This window comes from Oryza glaberrima, chromosome 11, assembly GCF_000147395.1.
Source record: "Oryza glaberrima chromosome 11, OglaRS2, whole genome shotgun sequence".
NCBI lineage: Eukaryota > Viridiplantae > Streptophyta > Magnoliopsida > Poales > Poaceae > Oryza > Oryza glaberrima.
This window is the reverse complement of record NC_068336.1, coordinates 8,493,823-8,516,525: the sequence shown is the minus strand read 5'-3', so window position 1 is coordinate 8,516,525 and position 22,703 is coordinate 8,493,823. Positions and strand designations below refer to the sequence as shown.

Here is a 22,703-nt window from a genome sequence, read left to right as displayed (position 1 = left end):
TTAAGAAATAAATATGTAGGTATTCCGAATTTTTTTCTTCTGTCTCCTCCCACGAGATCCTATGCACCGTCCGTTCCTGGGCTGAACCCTAGCACAGTCCTAACGTCGATCTGCCTCCACTTGTGTTTCCTCCTCCAAATGATTGCAAATCGATTCCTCACTCCTCTCTTATCATTTTTCTCATAATTTCCCCTTTCAATTCGGCTTTAATTCATCGAATTTAATCTCTATTGAAGATGGCCAACCAATAAGCTTCTTTGGTCTTTTAGTGAGTTTTGCGAATTATCTCCCATTTCAGAAAAAACGGAAAGAGAATATCGAGTCTTTTATTGAGTTTTGCGAATTATCTCCGGTTTTAATATAGAGTCTTTTAATAAGTTTTGCGAATTATCTCCGATTTTAGAAAAAATGGAAAGAGAATATAGAGTGGATAAAAAATCAACCAATTTTGAGATATCGAGAAAGATTCGGTCGGATTTGATGGGAGGATCAGCTCTGGCATGACAGAGCACCAGGCCGAAGAGACAGACCGAGCGGAGGTAGGTATTGGACAATGTTAGGGCTGAAAAAAGAAGGAAAGAATGGTCTTTTAGCCCAAAACAAAGTAAGGATTTTTATTAACTTTTTTAATTATAATGTATACCGGTCCCAACATTTTAATCTATCATAAAAAAGATTTTTACTTGTTGTAATGCACAGATATTTTTTCTAGTACCATTTACTAAAAAAAAACATAAGTATACAAATATTTTATTTAGGGCAATACTTTTAGCAATATTGAAAATGCATTTTGTTGGGAGGAGATACAAGAAAGAAGTCCATTTGTTCACACGTCTCACCGGATCATCGAACCAAACCGGCCCAATAACCCCAAAATCCTACCATAAACCCTAGAATCCCCTCCACCCCAAGGCCCAGCCGCCGCCTCCTCCCTTCCTCTCTTCTTTACTCGCCGACGACGCGATTCCCCACCGGCGTACGGCGGCGGCGGCGAGGGATTTCGCCGGCCAGCTAGCTCCATCCTCAACAAGATAAAAATCGAGGGGTCGGTTGCTCTCCCGGTGGAAGAGCCCCATGGCCTCCGCCACCGCCCCGCAGCCTGTGTCCTCTCCATCCGCCGCAGCCGGCGCCGCGTCGAACAACCCCCACAAGCGCAAGAAGCCGGCGGCGAGGGGGAAGGGCAAGGGCAAGGGCCGCCTCGCCAAGACGCCCAGGCGCTCCGATGACCCCGGCGACCTCCCCCGCCGCCGCAGCAAGCCCAGCGACAGGTTCCTCAAGCTGCTCCGCAAGCGCGCCCGCGACTACAACTCCGACGACTCCGACGAGGAGGAGCGCCTCCCGGATGAGGATGAGGATGAGGATGAGGATGAGGAGGAGGGGGCCTCCGGCTCCGGTGACGACGAGGCCGCCGGCGCGGTGACGAGGTTCGAGCAGGGATGCCGCGCGTTCCGCGTCGCCTTCACGAAGATCATGGCCAAGAAGCTCCCCGATGACCCGCTGGTTCGATCCATCTCTCTCTACAAAAGAAGAATAATGTTTTTCTTTTCTTTTCTATGGACTGATGAACTGCGTGCCGCCGAATTAGGGTCCAATTCTTTCGGCGCACAAGAAGCTGGTCGCCGCCAAGTTGGCCGAGGACGCGGAAGAACACAAGCCCAAGGGAGAAGGCCGCAGGGAGAAGCGCATGGTACGGCTCGTTTCGCTCGATAATTTCTACATCCCCTTGTAGAAGTTTCTGTGCTGAAATGCTGAATTGGATTGAATGCGTTTGATTTTCTTAGGCTGCAGAGAAGGGCCATGTCATTCCCACAAATCATTTAGATAGTAAAGAGAAGGAGCTCATCAAAATCGCAACCCAAGGGGGTAATCTTCTGTTTTCTACTCTGTTATTTTGCATATCACAAACTACATATTATTTGTTAGCTAATTGGATGCCTCTCCTGTTGATTTTTTTTACACCGATTGTCTTGCTGCTGGTGATTCAGTCGTCAGGTTGTTCAACTCGGTAAGCACACGGCTTATCTTATATTTTCACGAAGTATGCATGTATAGCTTTTTACATCATGGTTCTTTGTTTTACTGAGCTTCGACTGACCCTACAATGGTGAAACCTTATTGTCTCCTTGTTTATCCTGCCATTCTGCTTATAACGTCACACTGAGGCTCAGTTACTCTCCATATCATAGGATACATCAAGCTTTCCATGATACAGATGTATCTCATATTTGTTTATTTTTGAAGACAGCTCTTGCTTGTCTTCTTAGTTTTTATTACTGAAGTACATTGAAGAAAGAAAATTTTAATTTTACTGCTGTAAAGAGCATTTAATTCTGTATTTACCTACTTAGCACAGTGAAAATGTATATGTGAGGTGCTTTCGAAGCTTTATAGTGAATATTTGATGAGCTTGTGTTAAGGGAACACACTCACGGACATGTGCATGTACCTTTTCCATGTAATAGCAGGACTAATAAAATAGCAGCTATTTGATGATTGATTTGATAGGCCTTTACTTTATTCCTTCCAGGTAAGCAAGGCGCAGAATTGTCGGAAAGGTTTGAACCCATCAAGGAGTAAAGACGCCAAAGGTGTGTTGGTTTACTTACCATGTAATCTATCATTCTACCTCTAATAATTTAGGAACCTGTTGTGACTAGGTTGATAGTTTGGATTTTAGACTTCAAAAAATCAATTAATATGAAAGAAATCAATTCTACATTTATGAAAAAGTAAAACTACTGGTTCAGCATGTACTCTTTATTCATTGGATGGTGCATTTTCTTTGCATCCTTGATGGTGCATTTTCTTTGCATCCTTCCTCCCTACTAGTTAGCCTGATAAAAACAACGAGTGTTGGGGCGTTACATCTAAAAAATAAAAGGTGGGAGACACACAAGAGTGCAAGACTACTATCAACTCAAGATGGTTTGAATAGGACCTCTTTGTTTATGTGCTTCTGACTGCATGAAATACCTCCTTTTGTTTGACACAAAATGCGGAAGTTAAGCATAATTGAGGCCAGCTGGAAACACCATGTGTCATGGTCTTTTCATTGACAGCAAATACTATCATATGACATTGTCATTCTGCACACCGTACTTATGTTTTGTATTTTATTTTGATGTATATATGCATTTTTTTGCTACTAACGAAAATATTCTGAACATTTTGTGTTAATCCTAACAGTGTTGGCAAAAGAAACAAAGCAGGCCTTCCTCACAGAATTAAGCAAAACATCTAACCAAAGTCAAAAGGGCAAGGCATCTTCCAACTTTTCTAAGGTAGCTATGATAATTCTCTCTTTACTCAAAAACACTCCATTTCATTTTATAGACTTCTGTTGCTAAGTATTTGTGTTGTATCTTCAAATTCAAATTAGTTGTTCTCAGAGGCATATCTGGTGGAACTGTTGTTCAAATTAGTTATGCTAAATTTGATGCAAATTACAGCCTCAAATAAATCAAAACGGACAACTGCAATACAAGATGTTGCGTGACAGAAGACAATAGCAATTATTTTTTGACATCAAGACCGTAGCAATTAAAGTAACCTCAACGTGCAAATACACTTCATTGTCCAAATGTATTAGTTGATAGCTGTAGTGCTTGACATATTGTCCATTATGCGATTTAACATGAGAATTGAAATCGTCTAGCAAAGTCACCCCAAATTTTGTTGTGCACTTGAATCGTGCCCAGTGTTGTTAAGGCGGTTTAAGGCGACCCACCACTGCCTTAGCGCCATAGCGCTGAGGCGTAACATTGCGACGCCTTATGAGATGATTGAGGCGTGATTAGTGGAGGATATGGTAGAGAAATTAGGAAGAAAAAAAAAGGAAATTGGTAAAAGGCCCACTAAGCCAGGCAACCAGCCCACCAAAGACCAACATTAGTCTTCATACCCACGTGTTTTATGCCCTAAGAGACATCGTACACCACCAGGCACCAGCCGCCATGACGAGAAGAGGCACCAGCCGCCATCAATGTCTCTGGCCGCTTCTTCTTTCTCTTTCTCTACAAGCCAACTAGGTTCCATGATGAGCTTACCTCTTCTTCCTTCCCTTTCTCTACTGGTTTTTCCTGTTCTTTCCCTTTCTCTACTCGTTTTGCCTCTAAGGCGGAGGAAACATAAGGCGGAGTGGACGCCTTGATCTCCGCAACCGCCTTACTGCTACAGCGACGCCTTAACAACCATGATCGTGCCAATGGTATTGTGGACACATCATAATCTAGTTCAATCTGTGTGAAACCCCTCTATGTAAGGGGCTCTTTTTGTTTCGGTACAGAGTTTCGATTCTATTTTGTGTCGGGCAGCACCTTTCTATTGACACCGTCGATGTGTTGTTATAGTACTGCCCATTCAGTATCTCAGCTGTCTGTCTCCCACGTCTATTCATTGCATCCAGAAATGACATGATGCTACTTTGTTGAAGTTTCAAATTTGAAAAAAATGGATTTTCCATGAGCCATAAGGCAATAAGAGATGTTGATTAATTTAGTGGTAATCTAAATCATAATAATAAGTTCCGGATGTTGATTGGGTTTAGTAAGCGACCAGCTCATTAGTAAGCGACCAGCTCATTAGTCCAATTAGTTCAGTAGCTCAAGGGAGTAGATTCATGTTTTATTTTAAGATTTGGTAGTAAGGTGGGTCTTGTGCTAAACTTGAGGTAATGAGGGGCAACATAGGTCTTCAACACATCTATTTACAGTTGGAGGGATTTCATATGAGGGAGTGTTCAACAATGAGTAAATCTGACATCATTTAAATAAGCACCCGTATCCTCAGCATTAGCATTAAGAATATACGCGTTAAGAATATACAAGTTGGACTGTGTTTCTGTATGTGTACCTGTGATTCATCAGATATATAATAAACTATCTACTGTTTCTCATGCCATAAGTTAACTAAATCAGATGTAAAATGATTTAACTTGTGACAATTTGGCTGCTCTTGTGCGCCATATCTGAATTTCATTTTATTTCGGAACATATTTTATACATATTTTTATGTATTTGGAACTTAAGAAGCTCTTGGATATTTCTCACACTTGATGTGCTTCAGAACAATAGCAAAGACGAAGACGAACCTGGGTGGGCACCCCTACGCGAGACATACATGCTTGGGTCGAAATTGAAAGATTGGGATAAAATGCAGGTAAAGCCTCCTGATTTAGCATTATTTGCATTAGGCGACACTGGTAACTCCTTTGCCTGAAGATCTAACTAAACTTTCTATTCAATGAGTAGACCTCTGATGTTGTGAATGAACAAACGGAGATCCCTTTGGACGACTCTTCTGATGAGGAATAGGCAATAGATTCACCTGAGTGAGTTGAAGCAGCATTTAGGACAATGTTCCTGTGCTTTTTTGAAGTCGTGTTCTTGTTATTGACATTGTAAAGCGATATTTGGTTCAAATTTGCAAGTTAAGTTTTCTTATCATTGTTTCATGCATTGATGAATGTGATGGCTAATGCACGGCACGGGCAAGTTGTCCAACCTCTTGGAAATTATTTTCCTTTATTACTTTGTGAGCTCCACTACTTTCCTTTGTTTTTAATAGAATTTTTCCTATTCCTTTTTTTTCTATGCTGCGTTTCGAAGAAGGCCTAATGCTGCTTTCTTTTCTTCAACTTCAAACTGCAATTTTCTTTCCCTTTTTTCGTTAGCATGTTTTTTAATGGTTAGATAGTGTGTTTTCTTGAAAAAAATTATATAGAAGTTTCTTTTAAAAAAATCAAATAAATCAATTGTTAGAATTTGTAATGATTAATACTCATATGCCGTTTTGCGTGCTGCCAAAAAGCTAAACCAAATTATAGATTTAAAATAGACCTAAAGGTTAAACTGCACCTCTCTTTCTTTGAATTCCTAGTGAAGTCATTTTTTTTTTTGAACTTCTCAAACCGGACAAAGAACAATTGCCTTTTAAAAATATATAACTTCATACATCGGACTAACTAACTTAAATAACCTCTCTGACGTTCAGCAACTTAGTTCCGTCGACGACGGCTAGAAAAATTGATGTTTCAGTAGGATTCGAAGTATATAATTTCATCCATATGAAAGTTTAATATTTGTCTGTGGGCGTATAAATTTTATGAAGCAAATACATGTATAAATCAAGGTCCGAGTCCCTGTTGTATTTTCACAGGAAACCACACCGACCAGCTACACGCTAACTGTAATCATCATTAGATCAGAACATCTACAGAACCAAAAGTAGCAAGGTTAAGAAATCGTTGCAAGCAATTCACTCTTTAACTTGTTTCATTTCTTGATTTAATGATATATGGAACTATTCACCCAACTAAAATCACAAGAGATTTACATGACCATGAAAATGTTGTTCTTTTGTACAAGCTAAGATCATTGAAGCTATATTTGTAAAGATCAATAAAGCTACGAAGATGCTACATACAAAAATAGGATACTGATCGAGGTCATATGCCAACTACATGATTCATGAATGCATAATCAACATTTCAGGGATTTTGTAATGGTAATCCTTGTTTTAGCATTCAGCCATGTTCTATTTCAGTTTCAGTCAGTTCATGATATTTCTTTCACAGGGTTGCCGGCCGCATATACAAAATTGAACGGCATGTTTCTGTCAAAAAAAAAAAAAACAAACTGCATGCTTGAGCAAATAAATAACTTAGCATACAACCACAAAAATAAAATCAGTAATATACAAGAGTTAGAGTACAACTATCCTCACCTAAAAAGAGCATTAGGACTACAGTATCAGAGGACTGATGTAATTAGTTCTTCACTTGTGAAAGGGTTATACTAACAAAGGCATACATTCTCAAATGCAACCAGAACAGAGGAGCATATAACACAAAGACACATGAAAATGAGGTCTACTTGTTTCGGGGAGAATTTTGACTCGTAGAAAACCTATAACTGGCCGGTTACCATTTTTTTTACTCGACAAAAATTTCAGCTATTGGTTGGTTGGGATGGATACTTGTAGCACTCCTGATGGCATCCTCTGCAACCAATGTGTCCTCACTGGTAGCACCAGATGGAATAATTATCGCACTTATGTGCTGGAGGCTTGAAAGATGCTGGAGACCAAAGTCCAAAACACTATTCTTGCAATGTACTTTCTGTAGCTTGAACGTGAGGTGATACTTCTGTAATTCTTGCATAGCTCCTGGCTCGAACACTGGCCACATCCCAGGAATGAAACATAGAAGATATAATTCCTTAAGAGCTTGCAATCCTCGGTTGTCGATGACTATCCTTCCATGAGGAGCATGCCCTGTAAATACGAGGCGGAGAAAGATCAGAGAGTCAATTCCTTTGAGTATGTTAATATCACTCTGTTCCATCCTTGAGATGCACAGTTGTAAGTGTGTGAGATTGTCAAATATACTCATCCACTCTGGCACCCTGGAAATAGTTTTCCCAATGATAAGTTTCCGGAGACGCTGAGTTGAGAAGCATGAACCCATCGACGAATCCAGAATGAAATTCTCATCACCTTTGTAATTCAGTGAGAGTGACTGCAGGTTGTGTCTGCCCAATTCAGTAAGGGATGACCGAACTACTTCCCTGTATCTCAATGTAGAGCTCTTTGTCCCAACAGGGTCTTCAACAGCTATTGCAAGATCTCTCAGTTTTTTCAGACATTTAAGATCTCCAGCCAATCTTATAGAGTTGCTTGATATGTGGAACAGCTCCTCTAAACATTGCATAGTTCCAATCATTTCTGGTAGTTTCACTTTAGTACTCACATATAGACACACGAGTTTCTGTAATCGAACAATGGTATCTGGAAGAGCTTGTATGGAACATAATGTGACGTCTAACATCTCTAGATGTTGCAAGTTCCCAATTTCATCAGGAAGTTCAGTGATTAATTGAGAATGGAGAACCAGATACCTAAGTTGAAGCATACTTCCTAAACATTCAATGTGCTGATTCTGTAACAATGTACAATAACCTAAGTCCAACACTCGCAAAGATTGAAGATCCATAAAATATGGCACTTGCTTAGTAATCCCAAATATACTGAGTGAACGGACACAACTTCTGTTTGTTATGTTTGTTGGCACTACAACATCTTCTGAATCATTGAACTGGAGGGATAATCGACGGATCTTTTCCTGCAAAGAACTGCACTTATGCCCATCTATTATCGTGACAAAATTCTCTTCTTTCGACATAGATATGATAATGTTAAGGACAACGTCATGGACTTGATAATATTGTACACCATCATCATGAGTAATGTCGAAAGGTAAGATCATGCTTCTGTTGATAAGATCATTAAGATAACTCTCTGCTACTTGGTCCAATCTCTTCCCACTGTCTTCCGCGATAAATCCTTCAGCTATCCATTTCCTTATCAACTCTTTGGAGTTGATCATGCAATCTTCTGGATATATACTGAGATATAGTAAGCAAGTCTTCAATTGTGGTGGTAAATCATAGAAACTGAGTAACAGTATCTTTTTCAGACCTTGTAGAATATGGCTATTTTCAAGTGCTGAGCCAATTGAATTTAGCACCAACTCCCACTCTTCCTTTGTGTTAGATTTGGTTGCCAACAAACTAGCAATATGAAGTATGGCCAATGGCAAACCACCACATTTTCTTAAAATTGCTTTTGAAAGCTCTTCTAGATGTGATGGACACGAATGCTCACCATGGAAAATTCTTCTACAAAACAACCTTCTGGAGTCGTCGTCACTTAATGGTTTGATGCGGTAAATACTTCCATTGAAAGTAGAGCAACATATCATGGATATGTCAAGAATACGTGTAGTTGTAATTATTCTACTGCCAGAATTGTTCTCAGGCAATACACACTTCAAGATCTCCCAAGAAGATATGCTCCAGATATCATCAATGACAATTATATACCTATGGGCCAAGTTTCATACAATAAGTCTGGATACGAAATAACAGAAAGGTAGTAGAAAGTTACTCTATATAAACACAAACCTCTTGTCATGAAGAAATTCTCTGATCTTGTCAATGAGTTGCTTCTCATCATCCCATGTATTACCAGAAGCCCCAAGTCCACAAAGCAAATCCAAAAGAACCCTCTTCATATCTGGGATTTGAGATACAAACACGAAAGCAGCACAATCAAACTGCCATTTGATTTTCTGATAAACTTGTTTGGCAAGAGTAGTTTTCCCCAAACCTCCAAACCCTGCGATAGACACCATCTTAAGTCGATTCACAAATCCACAATCTTCATCAGCTGCATTCTCCCTTAGCAACTTGATAATTTTGTCCCTCGGCCCATCGATCCCGACAAGTCCACCTACCTCGGAATAAAACGCTGGCAGGCGAGGGTCAATGGATTCACAGCCGGTACCCATGGACACAGATACATCAAGCTTATACCTTTTTCTACGATCGTTCACCTCGAGAACTTGGTTCTTAAGTTTTTCAATCTCTTGAGAAATAGTACAGCTTGAGAGCAGCTCTCTCAGTTTCAGGATATTGTTGATGATAAATCCTCTGATACCTGTAGGCTCATTGGATTTTTCACTCCGAGCCATGAAAGCGTCAATGATGTCCTCGATGTCGTAGGCCAGCTCCCTTACCTCTTTCATCCAAGCCTTCACTTGCAAGTCGGGCTCACTCAACATCACGTACTTCTGCATCACGGTGTTCATGCTGCTCAGCTCGTTTCGCAGGAACAGCACATCCTTCTCTACCGCTTTCTTCTTGGCGTACTCTTTCTCCAACATAGTGGATAGCTTGCCAAGGAGAGACTCCATGACCCCCGTAGAGGCGCTCACCAGTGCACCCGCCATGAATTCCTGTCAATTTCTCAACAGGAAGAACAATATCAACAGCTAGGAAAGAAGATGATTAAGAAGATTTGTGTGGAAGAGAACACGGACCGATCAACCCTCCAGTATTGGACTCCTTGGCTACCTAACCTTATTGCCAGGTCAAGTCAAGACAAGCATCAATTGGTTGGCTTTTCACTAATCCTGGTCTCTCCTGGATTTGCAAACTTGGACTTGTTCTGCCTGCAATTCAATCTACCCACCCAGGTGTTAGAAATCTTTTTTTTTTTTACAGAAGTGCGTTTATTTACAAAATCGGCTAGAAGATTCAGAGGGGCAATTTATATATTTAAATTAATTGCTCACTTTCTCCCTAACTAACAGTGTGGTTGCTCTTGCCAACATCATGTGGCCCAGTCTTCAACGAAAAGATTGTGTGCTCTGAAATATCTCCTATCTTTGATGTTGATGTGGCTGCAATCTCAAATCAGAAAACAAATCCCTTCTGTCTGAATAAAAATCCGGTTTAGCTTGATGATGTTTCTGAACATGTTTTAGTTAGCCTGTCTCTTGGTTGTTTTCAGTTTCACCAGTGATGTTGTATTGTAGTTCCCCCAATAACCCATCCCTGTAAAAAATCATTCCCTTTTATCTGAATAAAAGTTAGCTGGTGAGGAGGGCTAAAAAAAAAATAATCATGGCGCGATCGTGATGCGGCATTTGGACAGTGAGAAACGGAATAAAATCGGTGCAACCGTGGCATTTGGGCATTGTGATGTGGCATTCAGAGACACGAAAAGCACTGCCTTTTTTCAGAATTATTACAGGATCGAGCACTGTACCCTAAACCCTAAAAAAAAGAGCCCGAGACAGCAGATCCTCGGCGGAGAAGAGGAGAGGAGAGGGGATGACGATGATTGCCTCGCGGAGACGGTTGACGATGGAGCTTACCGGAGCGGCGCGCCGGGCCCTTTGCCCTTGTTTTGGGGGGCAGAGGTGGTGGCTGCCGCGAGCGGCACGCGGCCATGGTGTGCCGGTCCGTCGGTCGCAGGTGGCACGGCGCGGCGGCGCCGGAGGTGATGGACCTCCCACTCACCATTGTTGCCTTGGAGCTGCAGCAGCCAGCACTCAGCAGGCGAGGACCGGACCAGCAGTAAGCTGTGGCACTGAGCGTTTCATCGTTTAAACTACAGTACATATTTGCAAACTAAAAATAAAAATAAGAGTAAAGTGGACCGACGGTTCTTAAACTTGTAGGGATATATCATTTAGGTCCCTAAACTCTCGAAATGTATATCCAAGTCCCAGAATTTGTCATAGTGTGTCATTTAGGTCCCAAATCATCACAACCCCTTCCGGATCCTACGTGGCGTTGATGTGGCATACCACACGGACATAACATGGCATCATTTTAACTGACAAATGAGACCAATTTAAAATTTTTTCCTTTTTCTTTTTTTCTTTCTTTTTTTTCCCTTTCTTCTCCTTTCTCCGTAACCCGAGCAGAAGAATGGAAAAAAAGAAGAATGAGAAGAAAACGAAAACGAAAAAGAAAAAAAAGAAAATGACATGTCACGTCCAGGTGGCATGCCACATCAGCGCCACGTAGGATCCTAGAGAGGATGTGTCGATTTGGGACCTAGATGATACACTTTGACAAGTTCTAAGGCTTGGATATGCATTTTGAGAGTTTAAGGACCTATATGACACAACCTTACAAGTTTAAGGACCGCCAATGCACTTTACTCTAAAAATAATTTGTGAATAAAACTTTTATATACGTGTTCTTAGCGATCTAAAAGATAAACCTCGATGAAAAAAAACCTCAAAATCAACTTTAAATTTAAGATTGAAAATTTAAATTTTGGCTGATAAACATAAGTATAAGCGAAAAGATGAGACCGTGAGAACGTGTGATCCTCCCTGACTTGTACGTGGCAAATTTTGTTACTCCCTCAGTTCCGTTTCAGGTTACAAGATATTTTGACTTTGGTCAAAGTTAAATTGTTTCAAGCTTGATTAAGTTTATATATTTGATATAGTAACATTTACATTATCAAATTAGTTTTATTAAATTTATTTTTATAATAAATTTATCGTGGGTCGAAAGTATTACTTTTTTTATATAAACTTGATCAAACTTAAAGCAGTTTGACTTTGATCAAAGTTAAAACATATTATAACCTAAAATGGAGGGAGTAGTATGTTTTAAATGAGTTTATGTAAAAAAAAGCCTAAATTTGGATGGCGATTCCAACCCAAATGCTACCAAACAGTATTACATTTGGATAGGATGATATCTCAGAGATTTCGTTTGATACCTACTCACCCCGTCCCAAAATATAACAACTTTTAGCCCTCAAGATTTGTCCCAAAATATAACAACTTCTCCACCAACATTTTCTTCCCAACCGATCCCAACTCTTCACCATTCACCTTTTCCACCTACCTCCACTACTCAACCAATTACAACCCTCCACCATTCATTTCTACCTACTTTCTTAATAACCGTGTCCAACTCTAAAAATACTTATATTCTGGGACGGAGGGATTAGTACGTATCGGCTGATACTTTGTTCGGACATGATGATACCTCTTAGATATCGCTTGCTATCCGGTAACTAATGTATCATTCAGTCCGAACGGAATACCTTTCTGCAGCATTCTCCAGAAACTTCTCGATAGTTTTCCTGGAAACTATATTTCTTTAAAATAAATCCCCATCCTTTTACTTATCTTTTCCTCTACTTTCATATGCATATGTTCTTGTTTTCATTGTTCTTCGTAATGCATGAGAAATGATTCATTAAAAAAACGAGATAATAAGAAGAATATATAGTAGGATACTTGCAAACCTAACTTTTAGGTGTAAAATAAAAAAAAATCGGCATGACCTTTTTCTATATTATAGACTTCGAAATATTATGATACATTCATATCATAATAGTTCAACAACAACAATTCAACAGCCTCACATTTTAAAAGCATTATGATGTCCACGTGAACCTGAAATGAGAGAGAGGGATAGAGAAAGATGAGAGGACCAAGGAGATATTTTCTCCACTTATGGACCTTAATGTGACGGATAAACAATGCAACCTAAGGCCCATTACATTATTTCCTTTTTCTATTTTCTTCCATACTTTTGGTTTTGCCCACAAATTTGGATTTATCTTATTCTTTTTTCAAAAATTTCTTTACCATCTGCCACTACAAATCAAGAACTACATCCATGAATTCTTTTGATCCTTTTTGTTTTTTCGGAATTTTAAATTTAGATAAAATTCACCAAACACTACCACTGGTAACCCCTACGGTACCTCACGATTACCAGCGGCAAGGGAAACCCTGGGTGAGAAGGTATATATATTTTTCAGCAAGACATAAAACCACGAACATTAGACCTTTTGTTCAATATTTTAAGCTATAACATACATAAATGGAGACCACATATCGTACTACAAAAATCAACAAACAAATAATCAACGGTGATCCGACGATGAAACATTTATTTTTAAAAATCTCTGTGCGAATATAATGCTGCTACACCATCTAATTAAGGGGCAGATGCAGTAGTAGTGGTGCGCACGGCGGCGAAGGCCTCCAGCTTGTGGGCGTGCTTCATGACCTCCGGCGTCATGTTCTCCGGCAAGTAGCAGAACACGGCGTACTCGCCGTAGTCGAATGGCCTGTACATGGCCGGGTGGTCGCCGTCGACCGTCTCGTCGAGCGGGCGGACGGCGGCGCCGTCCACCGGGAGGGAGAAGAGGATGGCGGAGTAGCGGGCCTCGTCGCCGGACACCACCACCCGGTGCAGAGGGTTGTACACTTGCCCGTTTGTCAGTGCCTGCGTGCATAGCAGTAATATTAGTATTACTAAACTGAATGCATATATGCCCGTAAATGAGATTCCCTGCTTTATACAACATTACCCATACTAGACATATTACTCTTGCAAAACTGAAGGAGAAAGGCTGGGAGACTATCAAATTCAGGACTTTGCATGGAGACAAACTTAGAGACTGGAATGGGATTAAACAGATGTGGAGGCTTTTGAATCTGCAAGAAGGAATAAAAGATAGAATGTGGTGGAACTTGGAAAAGAATGGCTATTTTACTGTCAAATCCTTTTATAAAGCTCTTAAAAGGGAGCAAGTGGCATTCCCATAAAAAAAAAATTGGAAGTTCAAAATACCTATGAAAATCAAGATTTTTATGTGGTTGGTTTTAAAAAACAAAATTCTTACTGAAGATAACCTCTACAAGAGAGGCTGGAGAAAGGGTGATAAATTGTGCCAGTTTTGTGATAAAGAGAAGTCCATACAGCATTTATTTTTTGAATGTCCTGTTGCTAGATTGATCTGGAATGTGAAGTTGTGCGCCCTGAATATAACACCTGCTAGGAATAAAAACCATATGCTTTCCAATTTTGACAAACATTCTAAACAACTTGTGATGGTGGGGGTGGCAGCTGTATTATGGGCTATTTGGAAATCCAGAAACAAAGCGTGTTTTGATAAAAAAAATGGCCTAATTATCCAATTGAGCTGATATATCTTACATGTCATTTGATTGAAAACTGGGCTAACTTGCAGAAATCGGAGGCAAGACAAAGAAGCTTAATGTTGGGAGCCAAGCTGGCGAGACAAGTGGCAAATGAAGTCTTCAGTTCCAGATTTGGATGGAGAATTTATACAAGACGCTTGGAATGAAAAGTTTAGGAGTTTAGTGATGCTGAGTTCTTTGTTTTGCTCTGGCAGTCAGTTAGGTTTCCCCTTCTCATTTTGTTGTCTCTGATCTGTTGATCTCTGTAAAGCTTGCCCTGCAGAAAAATGCTAGTCTTTCCTGTCAGGGTGCTGCTCCAGTAAGGGGGTTGCGCTAGCCTGGCTTTTCTTTTGTTATTTATTTCCGAACTCTTTTGTACTCGTCGTTTCATTTCTAGTAATGGAAATGGGGGGCTTTCAGCCCTAGTTAGAAAACTGCCCGTACATGAGATTGAATATTGTCCTAGCTATATATACCTAGAAATAATATAATATACCCGCTAATTGTAATGGAGAAAAAATTGTATGAACGAATTGAGGAAGAGAGTGTGGTTGCGCATGAGTGCCGAGTGATGCAATGGCATGGAAGGAGGAATATACGAGCAAGTTGAGGAAGAGAGAAAAAAAATCTGAATTCCTTTCCAAGAAATTCTCTGGAATAGTGTCGAGGTAGACCAGCGAAGTGGCACCACAATCGAAGCTAGACAGGTGGAACCCCCCCCCCTCCCCCGCCGGCGCGCGCATGGCAATGGTGGAGGGCACAATAGGAGTATCGACAGAGAGGGCACGAGTGGTCCAACGATAGTGGTGGCGCAGCCCTGTAGGTGGAGTGCGTTGAGCAGCAAGCCGGGTTATGGCAGTGCTCGCTGCAGTGGCGAGAAGGAGGTGGTGGCAGTGGTTGTTAGTAGGGAGGGTAGTGGGGGCAAGGGACGGTGGCACTATTGGCGGCAGCGGAGGTGAGGAGGAGGAGGCCCCATGGGCAACTTATCTTTTATGAAATTTTCCCTCTCCATTTGAACATAATATAATAAAATACATTGGCCGTCCATAGAACATAATGTTTTTACGGTTTCCATGAATAGATACACGTTTTTGGGTGTCCAACAAATACCACGATCTTTTAGTGTTTTGTACCAAGTTGTCTCTTTTTTTTTTTTGCAGAGTTTCTTGTTTTGGGGAAATATATAGTGCAAACTACATATGTAGTGCAAAACCTGTAAATTACCGTTGAATCTATAAATGAACGTGTAAGATTTCTTCTTATCAAGAGTAAAAATTTTACTCTCAGGCGTCCCATATTGGATCCAATGGTAATTTCTATATTTCTACTACATATTTCCCCTTTATTTTTTTTTCAGTTTTACAGTTTCGCATCATGTTAAGACGTGCTATTTCCACATTGGGAGAGCATCTTGAACCTGGGCATCATACGGAGCACGTATATGATTATGTCTTGTATTTTACTCTCTCCATCCTAAAATATAAGAGATTTTAGATGGGCGAGGCATATTCTGATATTAGAAATCTGAGCAGGCCTAATCATATGCCTTGTATTTTACTCCCTCCATCCTAAAATATAAGAGATTTTAGATGGATGAGGCATATTCTAATATTAGAAATTTGAGCAAGCATAATATAAATTTGGATAGATATGTTTAGATTCGTAGTATCAGTGTGGGACCATCCATCTAAAATCCTTACATTTTGGCAGGAGTTGTCCGCTACCAGGTGCACGTTTACATCATTTCATGTTCTTGCTATGATAAAAGGAGACAAAAACCAGAAAATTCAGTTGAGCAGCGCAAATATATAGTCCCTGCGTTTCTCTGCTCTGCTAGCTCTCTACTCTGTTCTCGTAGGACGAGAGTGCCCGCCAAGTGTTCGACTGTGTGTTCCTACTGAGTTCCTAGGTGATTTCTCTGTGATTTGCGTGAGCGTGTGCGTTTTGTGATTGACACCAACAGCTTTACGTTGTAATTTGAGGGCTAGGCCAAGGTGGTGGATGGCCTGCGAGCAGCGTGTGCGGAGCTTGCCGGCGAGGCAGAGATAGTCTCACAAGCCGCCACCGCTGGTGCCACAGTGCTCCGCCTACTACTCCAGCCGCAGCAGCCTCTCCTCGTCCTCCGCAGCTGTCACCGCCGCCGCCATGTGAGAGGAGATGAGGGAGAGGAGACAAAGATGGTGAGACAGGAGAGAGGAGGAATCGGAAAAGAATCAAAAACGAGAACGGATAACTTGACACTCGACGCTCGTGGAACTCGTCCACACTCAACCAGTCTCTCTCTCGAGCTCTCGTGACTCCCCGCTACAGTAGACTCGCTCCTTCTCCGACCCCTCTTCCTCCTCTTCGGCGGCTTACCGCTGACGCCGACGAAGGATGGAAGTGGGGCATGTGGGGGGAGGGCGGCCATCTCCTCTTGTTTAGTAGTGTAAGTAGTAGTCTTATTTTCTTGTCTTCTCGTTGTACTAGTGTGTCCCTTATCTTTTGGTGCTCAAGGTGGCTGTCGGCTCCGACGCTCCTCGTCCTGGTGGTGTGGTGAGCGTCACTGGTTTTTTAGCCGGTGTTTGCTCACCTCTTCACTGGGTCTCTGCTCCGCTGTTGACGGTCGTTAGCGATCAGTTTCGACCGTCAATATTACTAATAGAGAAGAACTAGTTATGCTTGTAATGCATATACATGTTAGAATAATAATATTCCACTAGTATTTGGATCACTAACCTTTTACAGAGAATAATCATTAAGTGGAGGAGAATCGACATCAAATCAGACGATAAATCAATCGGACGATGTCGAGAATCGGACTTATGCATGAATGGGCTAAGAACTCAAAATTGACACGATCAATTGGGCCAAAATTCACAAATCTACAAAGAGAAGAAGTCCAGGAGGTTGCCAGCCGAAGATGGGCTGGTTTGGGCCAGCCCATGGTTCGGTCGAACCAGGGGGTTCGGCCGAACCCCCTGTTGGCAATTTTTATGACAAGTCAACAAGTACGATCACAACACCTAAACGCCTTGCGGTGATATGGAGTCGCCAACCACCTCGATCAAGCTAAACGGCCAAATCAAGATGGGTTTTGTAGAAAAATAGCTAAACCGGCTAGCGGAGCCGATTTAGAGATCAAAATCAGCCTCTAGGCCGATTTAGATCGATATGAGGATAGCTACCCGTCTCGTGGGCAAAACGGAAGGTTTTCAGGACAAACCTACAAAGAGGTGTCGCACTCTCGCAGCGGCGGCGGACGGTTTACGGCGCAAACCGACAAAGATGGACTAAACTAGGGTAAAATAGAAAACATGGTAAAAGAACGATTCAAGTAGATTGTATTTGGGGATTACAATGAACCGGCCTTGTCCCTTATATAGGGGTTGATCTTGCCCTCTACAGGCCCTTCTCTACGTCCAACTTGGGATAGAAACAAAGGAAACACGAAACATAGCCTTCTCGAGCAAGGAAATCCGAGACTCGACGAAAATAGACTCGGACTCGGACCCTGACGATCCGACCACCCACATACCTGCGGTTAGACCGGCCCTACTAGCCGGTCAGACTGCCCACATACCTGCGGTCTGACCGGCCCTGTGAAAGAAACCCGGCACTTTCCAAACTTTGGCAATTTTCCCCTGTTTCGTCCATAAGTGCTAAATTTGGGTGTAAACACATGCCCCCCTGCCTTTTTGATGAACATCACAAATCTAAAAGCATAGAACATGTTGTCTTACGGCGATAATCCAATTACCGGCCACGGGATCTCCTAAGCATCTTGCCAAACGCTAGGAAAGTATTTCTTCAAGTATTTCCCATAGATTGCTCTCTAAAAACACCGTCTTGAAGTGCCTCCATCTCTTTCAAAGTCCTAAAATGCTTGTCGATGACGTCTTCAAAATTGCCTCCCATCAAGGTCTTGTGATCTTCAATTGACAAGTCGTCTTACTTGAAATACTGAAGAGAGCCAAGTTTTACCTCAACTGGCAAAACGGCTTTTTGTCCATAAACCAACTCAAAAGGAGTGACTTTAGTAGCATCATGTTTAGATATCCTATGAACCTATAATGCCTCTGAAAGCACCTCATGCCAGTTCTTTGAGTGTTCTTCAATATCCCTCTTGACTAATTTCAACAATATCTTATTACTAGACTCGGCTTATCCATTAGACTGAGCATAGTAAGGAGAAGAACTCAACAACTTAATATCATAAGATTCGGTAAAACTTCTCACATCTTTGGACACAAAAGAAGCTCCTTGATCAAAGTTTATGAAATACCGAATCTATAAACAATATGCTTTAAGATAAAGTCAATTATCTCCATGTAAGTAATATTCATGAACAGCACGGCTTCGGCCCACTTGGTGAAGTAATTCATCGCAATTAGCACGAACCGATGCCCTTTTGATGACGAAGGATAAATTTGACCAATGAAATCCAAAGCCCAACCTCGGAATGGCCATGGTTTAATGATAGGATTCAACACAGTGGTAAGCGCTAATTGAACATTGTCGATCCGTTGACAAACTTCACATCCTCTATAGTACTTGAAACAATCATCAATCACTTTCGGCCAATAGAATCCAACTCTCCTAAGCAACCAATCCATCTTGCGGGCCAATTGATGAGTTCCACAAATCCCTTCATGTGTACTTCTCCCATAGCAATCTTAGATTGATCATTATCTAAGCACTTCAAAAGTACTCCATCTATTTTTCGGCGATATAATTCTCTATCAAGCAAAATGTATTTGAACGCTTGCCGCCGAATTTTCCGATCAATCCTGAAACTAGGATCTTTCAAATATTCTATTCAAAGGAATTCTCCCATCTATTTCTGACTTATGGGCACAAATGTCCAAATTCACAATTAATCCGGCCTTTTAATCAATTGTAACGTGCCCCCAGCTTCCTCTCTGGGACCGGGCGGACCGGCCACACAATGCCGGTCAGACCGCCCTGTCTGCATGGTCAGACCGGCCATGCAGAGCTAGTCAGACCGCCGGTCATCACCGGTCATGCATCACGTATTAATTTATTTTTATTTTTTTAATTTTTTTTACTATTTGGAGGACATGCAATAACGAGTGAACCTATTCCCTCAAAGAATTAAAATCCATTTCCCATTTACCCTGCTATTTAGCTGTTTAAGAAGGCTGATCGTTAAATGTTGATTTAAAACTCAGGTTCGAATATATAACTGTGAATGCGCGCATCACTTATTAGTTTTCCAAAATCAATACTTTTGCTATATATTGTGGTACTCTGGTTTTCGATTAATATCTTATGTCTATGTTTCGTCACGTTCCGCACGAAAATAATGTAATTGACCAACGGTAATAGCAGGGAGGAGTCTTATGCAAAACTAGCTACCACCACCTTATTGAGTTGGTGGCGGGAATCTTTTGTTGGAAATTGATTGTATAATAACATTGTTATTCCATGATACATATATATTCACAACATTTTCAAGTTTACAACTGACAATATTTTATCTAAAACCGTTGTAACGCACATTGTATTCGGCTAGTTAAATTATGGTATAGACTTTGACTTAATTTGAAATGTGAAAGTTAAGGAAGTTTGTGTACTATTTAGTATTTTCTATTCCAGCAACATGCATTTGGATGTAGCTAGATCGATCGCCAGGTTTCTTTTAATCCATTTTTTTTAAAAAAAAAAGAAGAAAGAGATAGAGAGATGTGACATGCGTGCACATGCACAGATACCTTGAGCGTGTCGCCGGAGAAGACGAGGAAGGAGCTCGGCGAGAGCGTTGGGCGAGCCCAGCCGCCGTCGCCGCGGCCGCACTCCACCTCGACGCCGTCCACGCCGTTCTGCGTCACCACGGCGAGGAAGCTCGTGTCCCGGTGCGCGGGGAGCCCCAGCCTCGCATCTTCCCCACCGCCGGGCGCCGCGTACTCCGACAGCCGGAGCTTGAACGCCGTCGCCGCCGCCTGCGCCTCCACGGCCCCCGCCGACGACGCCGTCGCGCCCACGCTCTCCAGCACCATCCGCCGCACCGCCGCCTCCACCGCCGCCAGCCTCCCCGCGTACGCGACCACCGCCTCCTCCGGGAACGCGGCGGCGGCGGCCGGCCACACCCGGGCGGCGAAGGCGCGGACGGCGGTGGGGGAGAGCGGGTCGGAGATGGCCACGCTCTCGTAGGGCAGGCCGGGGATGCCGCCGACGTAGCCGTGGTACGGCTTGCCCTCGCCGGGGTCGTTGCCGCGCGCCTTGGCGCTCGCCGGCAGCGACAGCACGGACTCCGCCGCGCCGCCCGGGCCGAGCACGGCGGCGCGGAGCTCCGGGGAGATGAGGCCGTCCACGACCGCCTCGAAGCAGCCGTGCGCGCGGAGCGCGTCCATGACGGCGGCGCGCACGGCGGCCCACCGTGGCCGTAGGTGGTCGGCGCCGGGGGGAGGCGGCGCTGCCGGCGGCGGCAACGCGGCTAGGTCGATTATTCCGGCGAAGTCAATCCTTGGGATGCTGCCATGCATGTTGGCCATGTCAGTAGGCTGTTGATATGAAAGCTACTGCGTGCTTCTTCCTGGGCATGCATGTCAATATATATATCCATGAGATTGGTGGTGGAGCCACTGATATAAGTTTGACTCTATTTTTTAATAAATTGATTTTTATTAATCTTGCCTCTATATCCACGAAGAGCATACGCATCCAAAATAATACACGAGTTTTTCAACTTCCAAACTTACACAGAGTAGCAAGAAAGCGCACGTACAAACACAAAAAGAAAAGATAGAAGTTTAGCTTCAAACTCTCAAACTCCATCGGTGACTTATTCTTTCTGCCACAGCATAAGAGGTCGGGCAGGGGAGAGTCGGAACTAGTCCGTGCCGCTCGTCGTTGTACCATCTTCACCTCTGCGGATCACAACCACCACATACTATCAACTGCTTCGTTCGTTGTCCACCATCACTGTCCATAACACCTTACGCCGCCGCCGTATTCTGAATGCCACTAGTGCGTCGCAAAGCCCATCTACCACATCACCACCATCTTTCAGAAACTATCGAACTCCCCTCCGTTTCTAGAGCATCACGGAGCCGTCCAGCATGATATGCTCATGCCCTTACTGCTATGAGCTTGTTGGAGATGCTCCACCGTCGTCGACACCTATCCGCAGCCAAACCTTGGTGCTGACGCTCGCTTGGCAGTTGCCATCTCTAGGATGGCGCTTCCAAGAGCCTCTCCCACCGCCGTCGCCACCGGTGACAAAGGGAGGGCTGGAGGACTAGCCCCATCTCACCCAACACTGCCACCACCTATCGCCACCTCCAAGTCTACCGCCGCCGACACCGCTAGCCCTCGCCAACGTTGACAAAGAAAAGGATGGAGGACTAGCCCCCGTCTCCGCCCAATGCCTCCCCGACGCCACCACCAAGTTTGCCGACGCTGCTAGTCCTCACCGCCACCCTTTGCCACCACCCCAGTCGGTCACCTAAACTAAAACCCCATCTACGCAATGCCCTGTCAGATCCCGACATCGAAGCCCCGCCGCCGTCGCCCTAGCTGCCGTGCGGGGACCCGGTGGCGAGCTCTGGCGTTGCCGAGTTGAGGAAGATGAGGGGCAGCGGCGAGGGTTCATGAGAGAGGAAACGTCGGGGGCGGTGGCCAAGCAGTGTAACTGAACTATGCAGGGAAACTGATAGTTTTGAGTCTAGGTAATGAAGAGTGTTTGTAGTGACTAATATCTTTTTATTTGTTATTAATGGAGGATACAGGGCTGCTAGAGGATGGGATACCACTTTAGGGAGGCTGACGTCATCCCACGTATTTGCTTTTTTTCCTGTAAGTTTAGAGTCATCCTACCCCCACTCCACGCATTCAGCGTCCCCGCTTCTTGAGCCAGAGCCTACAACAGTGTAGGCAGCAACGCTGGTCACCGCAGTAGCAGTAGGGAACATGGGTTAAAACGAGGGGAAGGAAGAAGAGGAGAGGAGGCGTTGGTACTTGATACCTCATACCATGCAGGTACAAGTCCTGGCACCTAGGGTCCCAAGTCTAATTAAGAGCATCTCCATCAGTCTCTCCAAATTTGCCTCTCCAAATACTCATTTAGCTAGCTTGCCAACCGAATAGAGAGTTAATTTTGTTTTTCATTCCAACAGCTTCTTCATCTACCCTCTCCATTTTAGCAGTGGGACCCACACGTCAGTCCCTCTCCCTCCTTCTTCCTCCTTTCTTTCCATAGCCTAGAGAGTTCCAATTCTCACCCACCACAGGCCGCCGCGCGGAGGCTAAGAGGCGGCGAGGTAGGGGAAGTAGGACAGTCGTTCTTCTGCCATGTGGAGCTGTGAAAGAAGGGACAAGCTCGAGCTTGAGATCTGGTGGCCGCCTGCTCCGTGGAACTTGGGAGTTGGGCGGCGGTGGCGGCGACGAGGCA

General features: G+C 43.2%; 3 protein-coding genes across 4 annotated transcripts; 1 reads left to right on the top strand and 2 right to left on the bottom strand.

Moving 5' to 3' along the window:
* Nucleotides 1–875: 875 nt before the first annotated feature.
* Nucleotides 876–5,528, top strand: LOC127753651 (uncharacterized). Its single transcript, XM_052279065.1, has 8 exons — nucleotides 876–1,500; nucleotides 1,586–1,687; nucleotides 1,782–1,863; nucleotides 1,986–2,005; nucleotides 2,528–2,588; nucleotides 3,187–3,281; nucleotides 5,065–5,157; nucleotides 5,250–5,528. Exons 1-8 carry the CDS (start codon nucleotides 1,075–1,077, stop codon nucleotides 5,310–5,312), a joined length of 942 nt encoding a protein of 313 aa, XP_052135025.1. The 5' UTR covers nucleotides 876–1,074; the 3' UTR covers nucleotides 5,313–5,528.
* Nucleotides 5,529–6,532: 1,004 nt separating this feature from the next.
* LOC127753638 (disease resistance protein RGA5-like) lies at nucleotides 6,533–10,908 on the bottom strand. Of its 2 annotated transcripts, none has more exons than XM_052279049.1 (4): nucleotides 10,133–10,908; nucleotides 9,878–10,021; nucleotides 8,961–9,793; nucleotides 6,533–8,879 (listed from the first exon to the last, which is right to left on the bottom strand). In XM_052279049.1, exons 3-4 carry the CDS (start codon nucleotides 9,785–9,787, stop codon nucleotides 6,932–6,934), a joined length of 2,775 nt encoding a protein of 924 aa, XP_052135009.1. In that variant the 5' UTR covers nucleotides 9,788–9,793; nucleotides 9,878–10,021; nucleotides 10,133–10,908; the 3' UTR covers nucleotides 6,533–6,931. The 2 variants fall into 2 exon arrangements, with proteins under 2 accessions (XP_052135009.1, XP_052135010.1); XM_052279050.1 differs by having other exon boundaries at nucleotides 10,718–10,908.
* A 2,333-nt stretch (nucleotides 10,909–13,241) lies between these two features.
* Nucleotides 13,242–20,805, bottom strand: LOC127755550 (probable 2-oxoglutarate-dependent dioxygenase AOP1). Its single transcript, XM_052281226.1, has 2 exons — nucleotides 20,026–20,805; nucleotides 13,242–13,613 (listed from the first exon to the last, which is right to left on the bottom strand). Exons 1-2 carry the CDS (start codon nucleotides 20,803–20,805, stop codon nucleotides 13,323–13,325), a joined length of 1,071 nt encoding a protein of 356 aa, XP_052137186.1. The 3' UTR covers nucleotides 13,242–13,322.
* Between the last annotated feature and the right edge of the window lie 1,898 nt (nucleotides 20,806–22,703).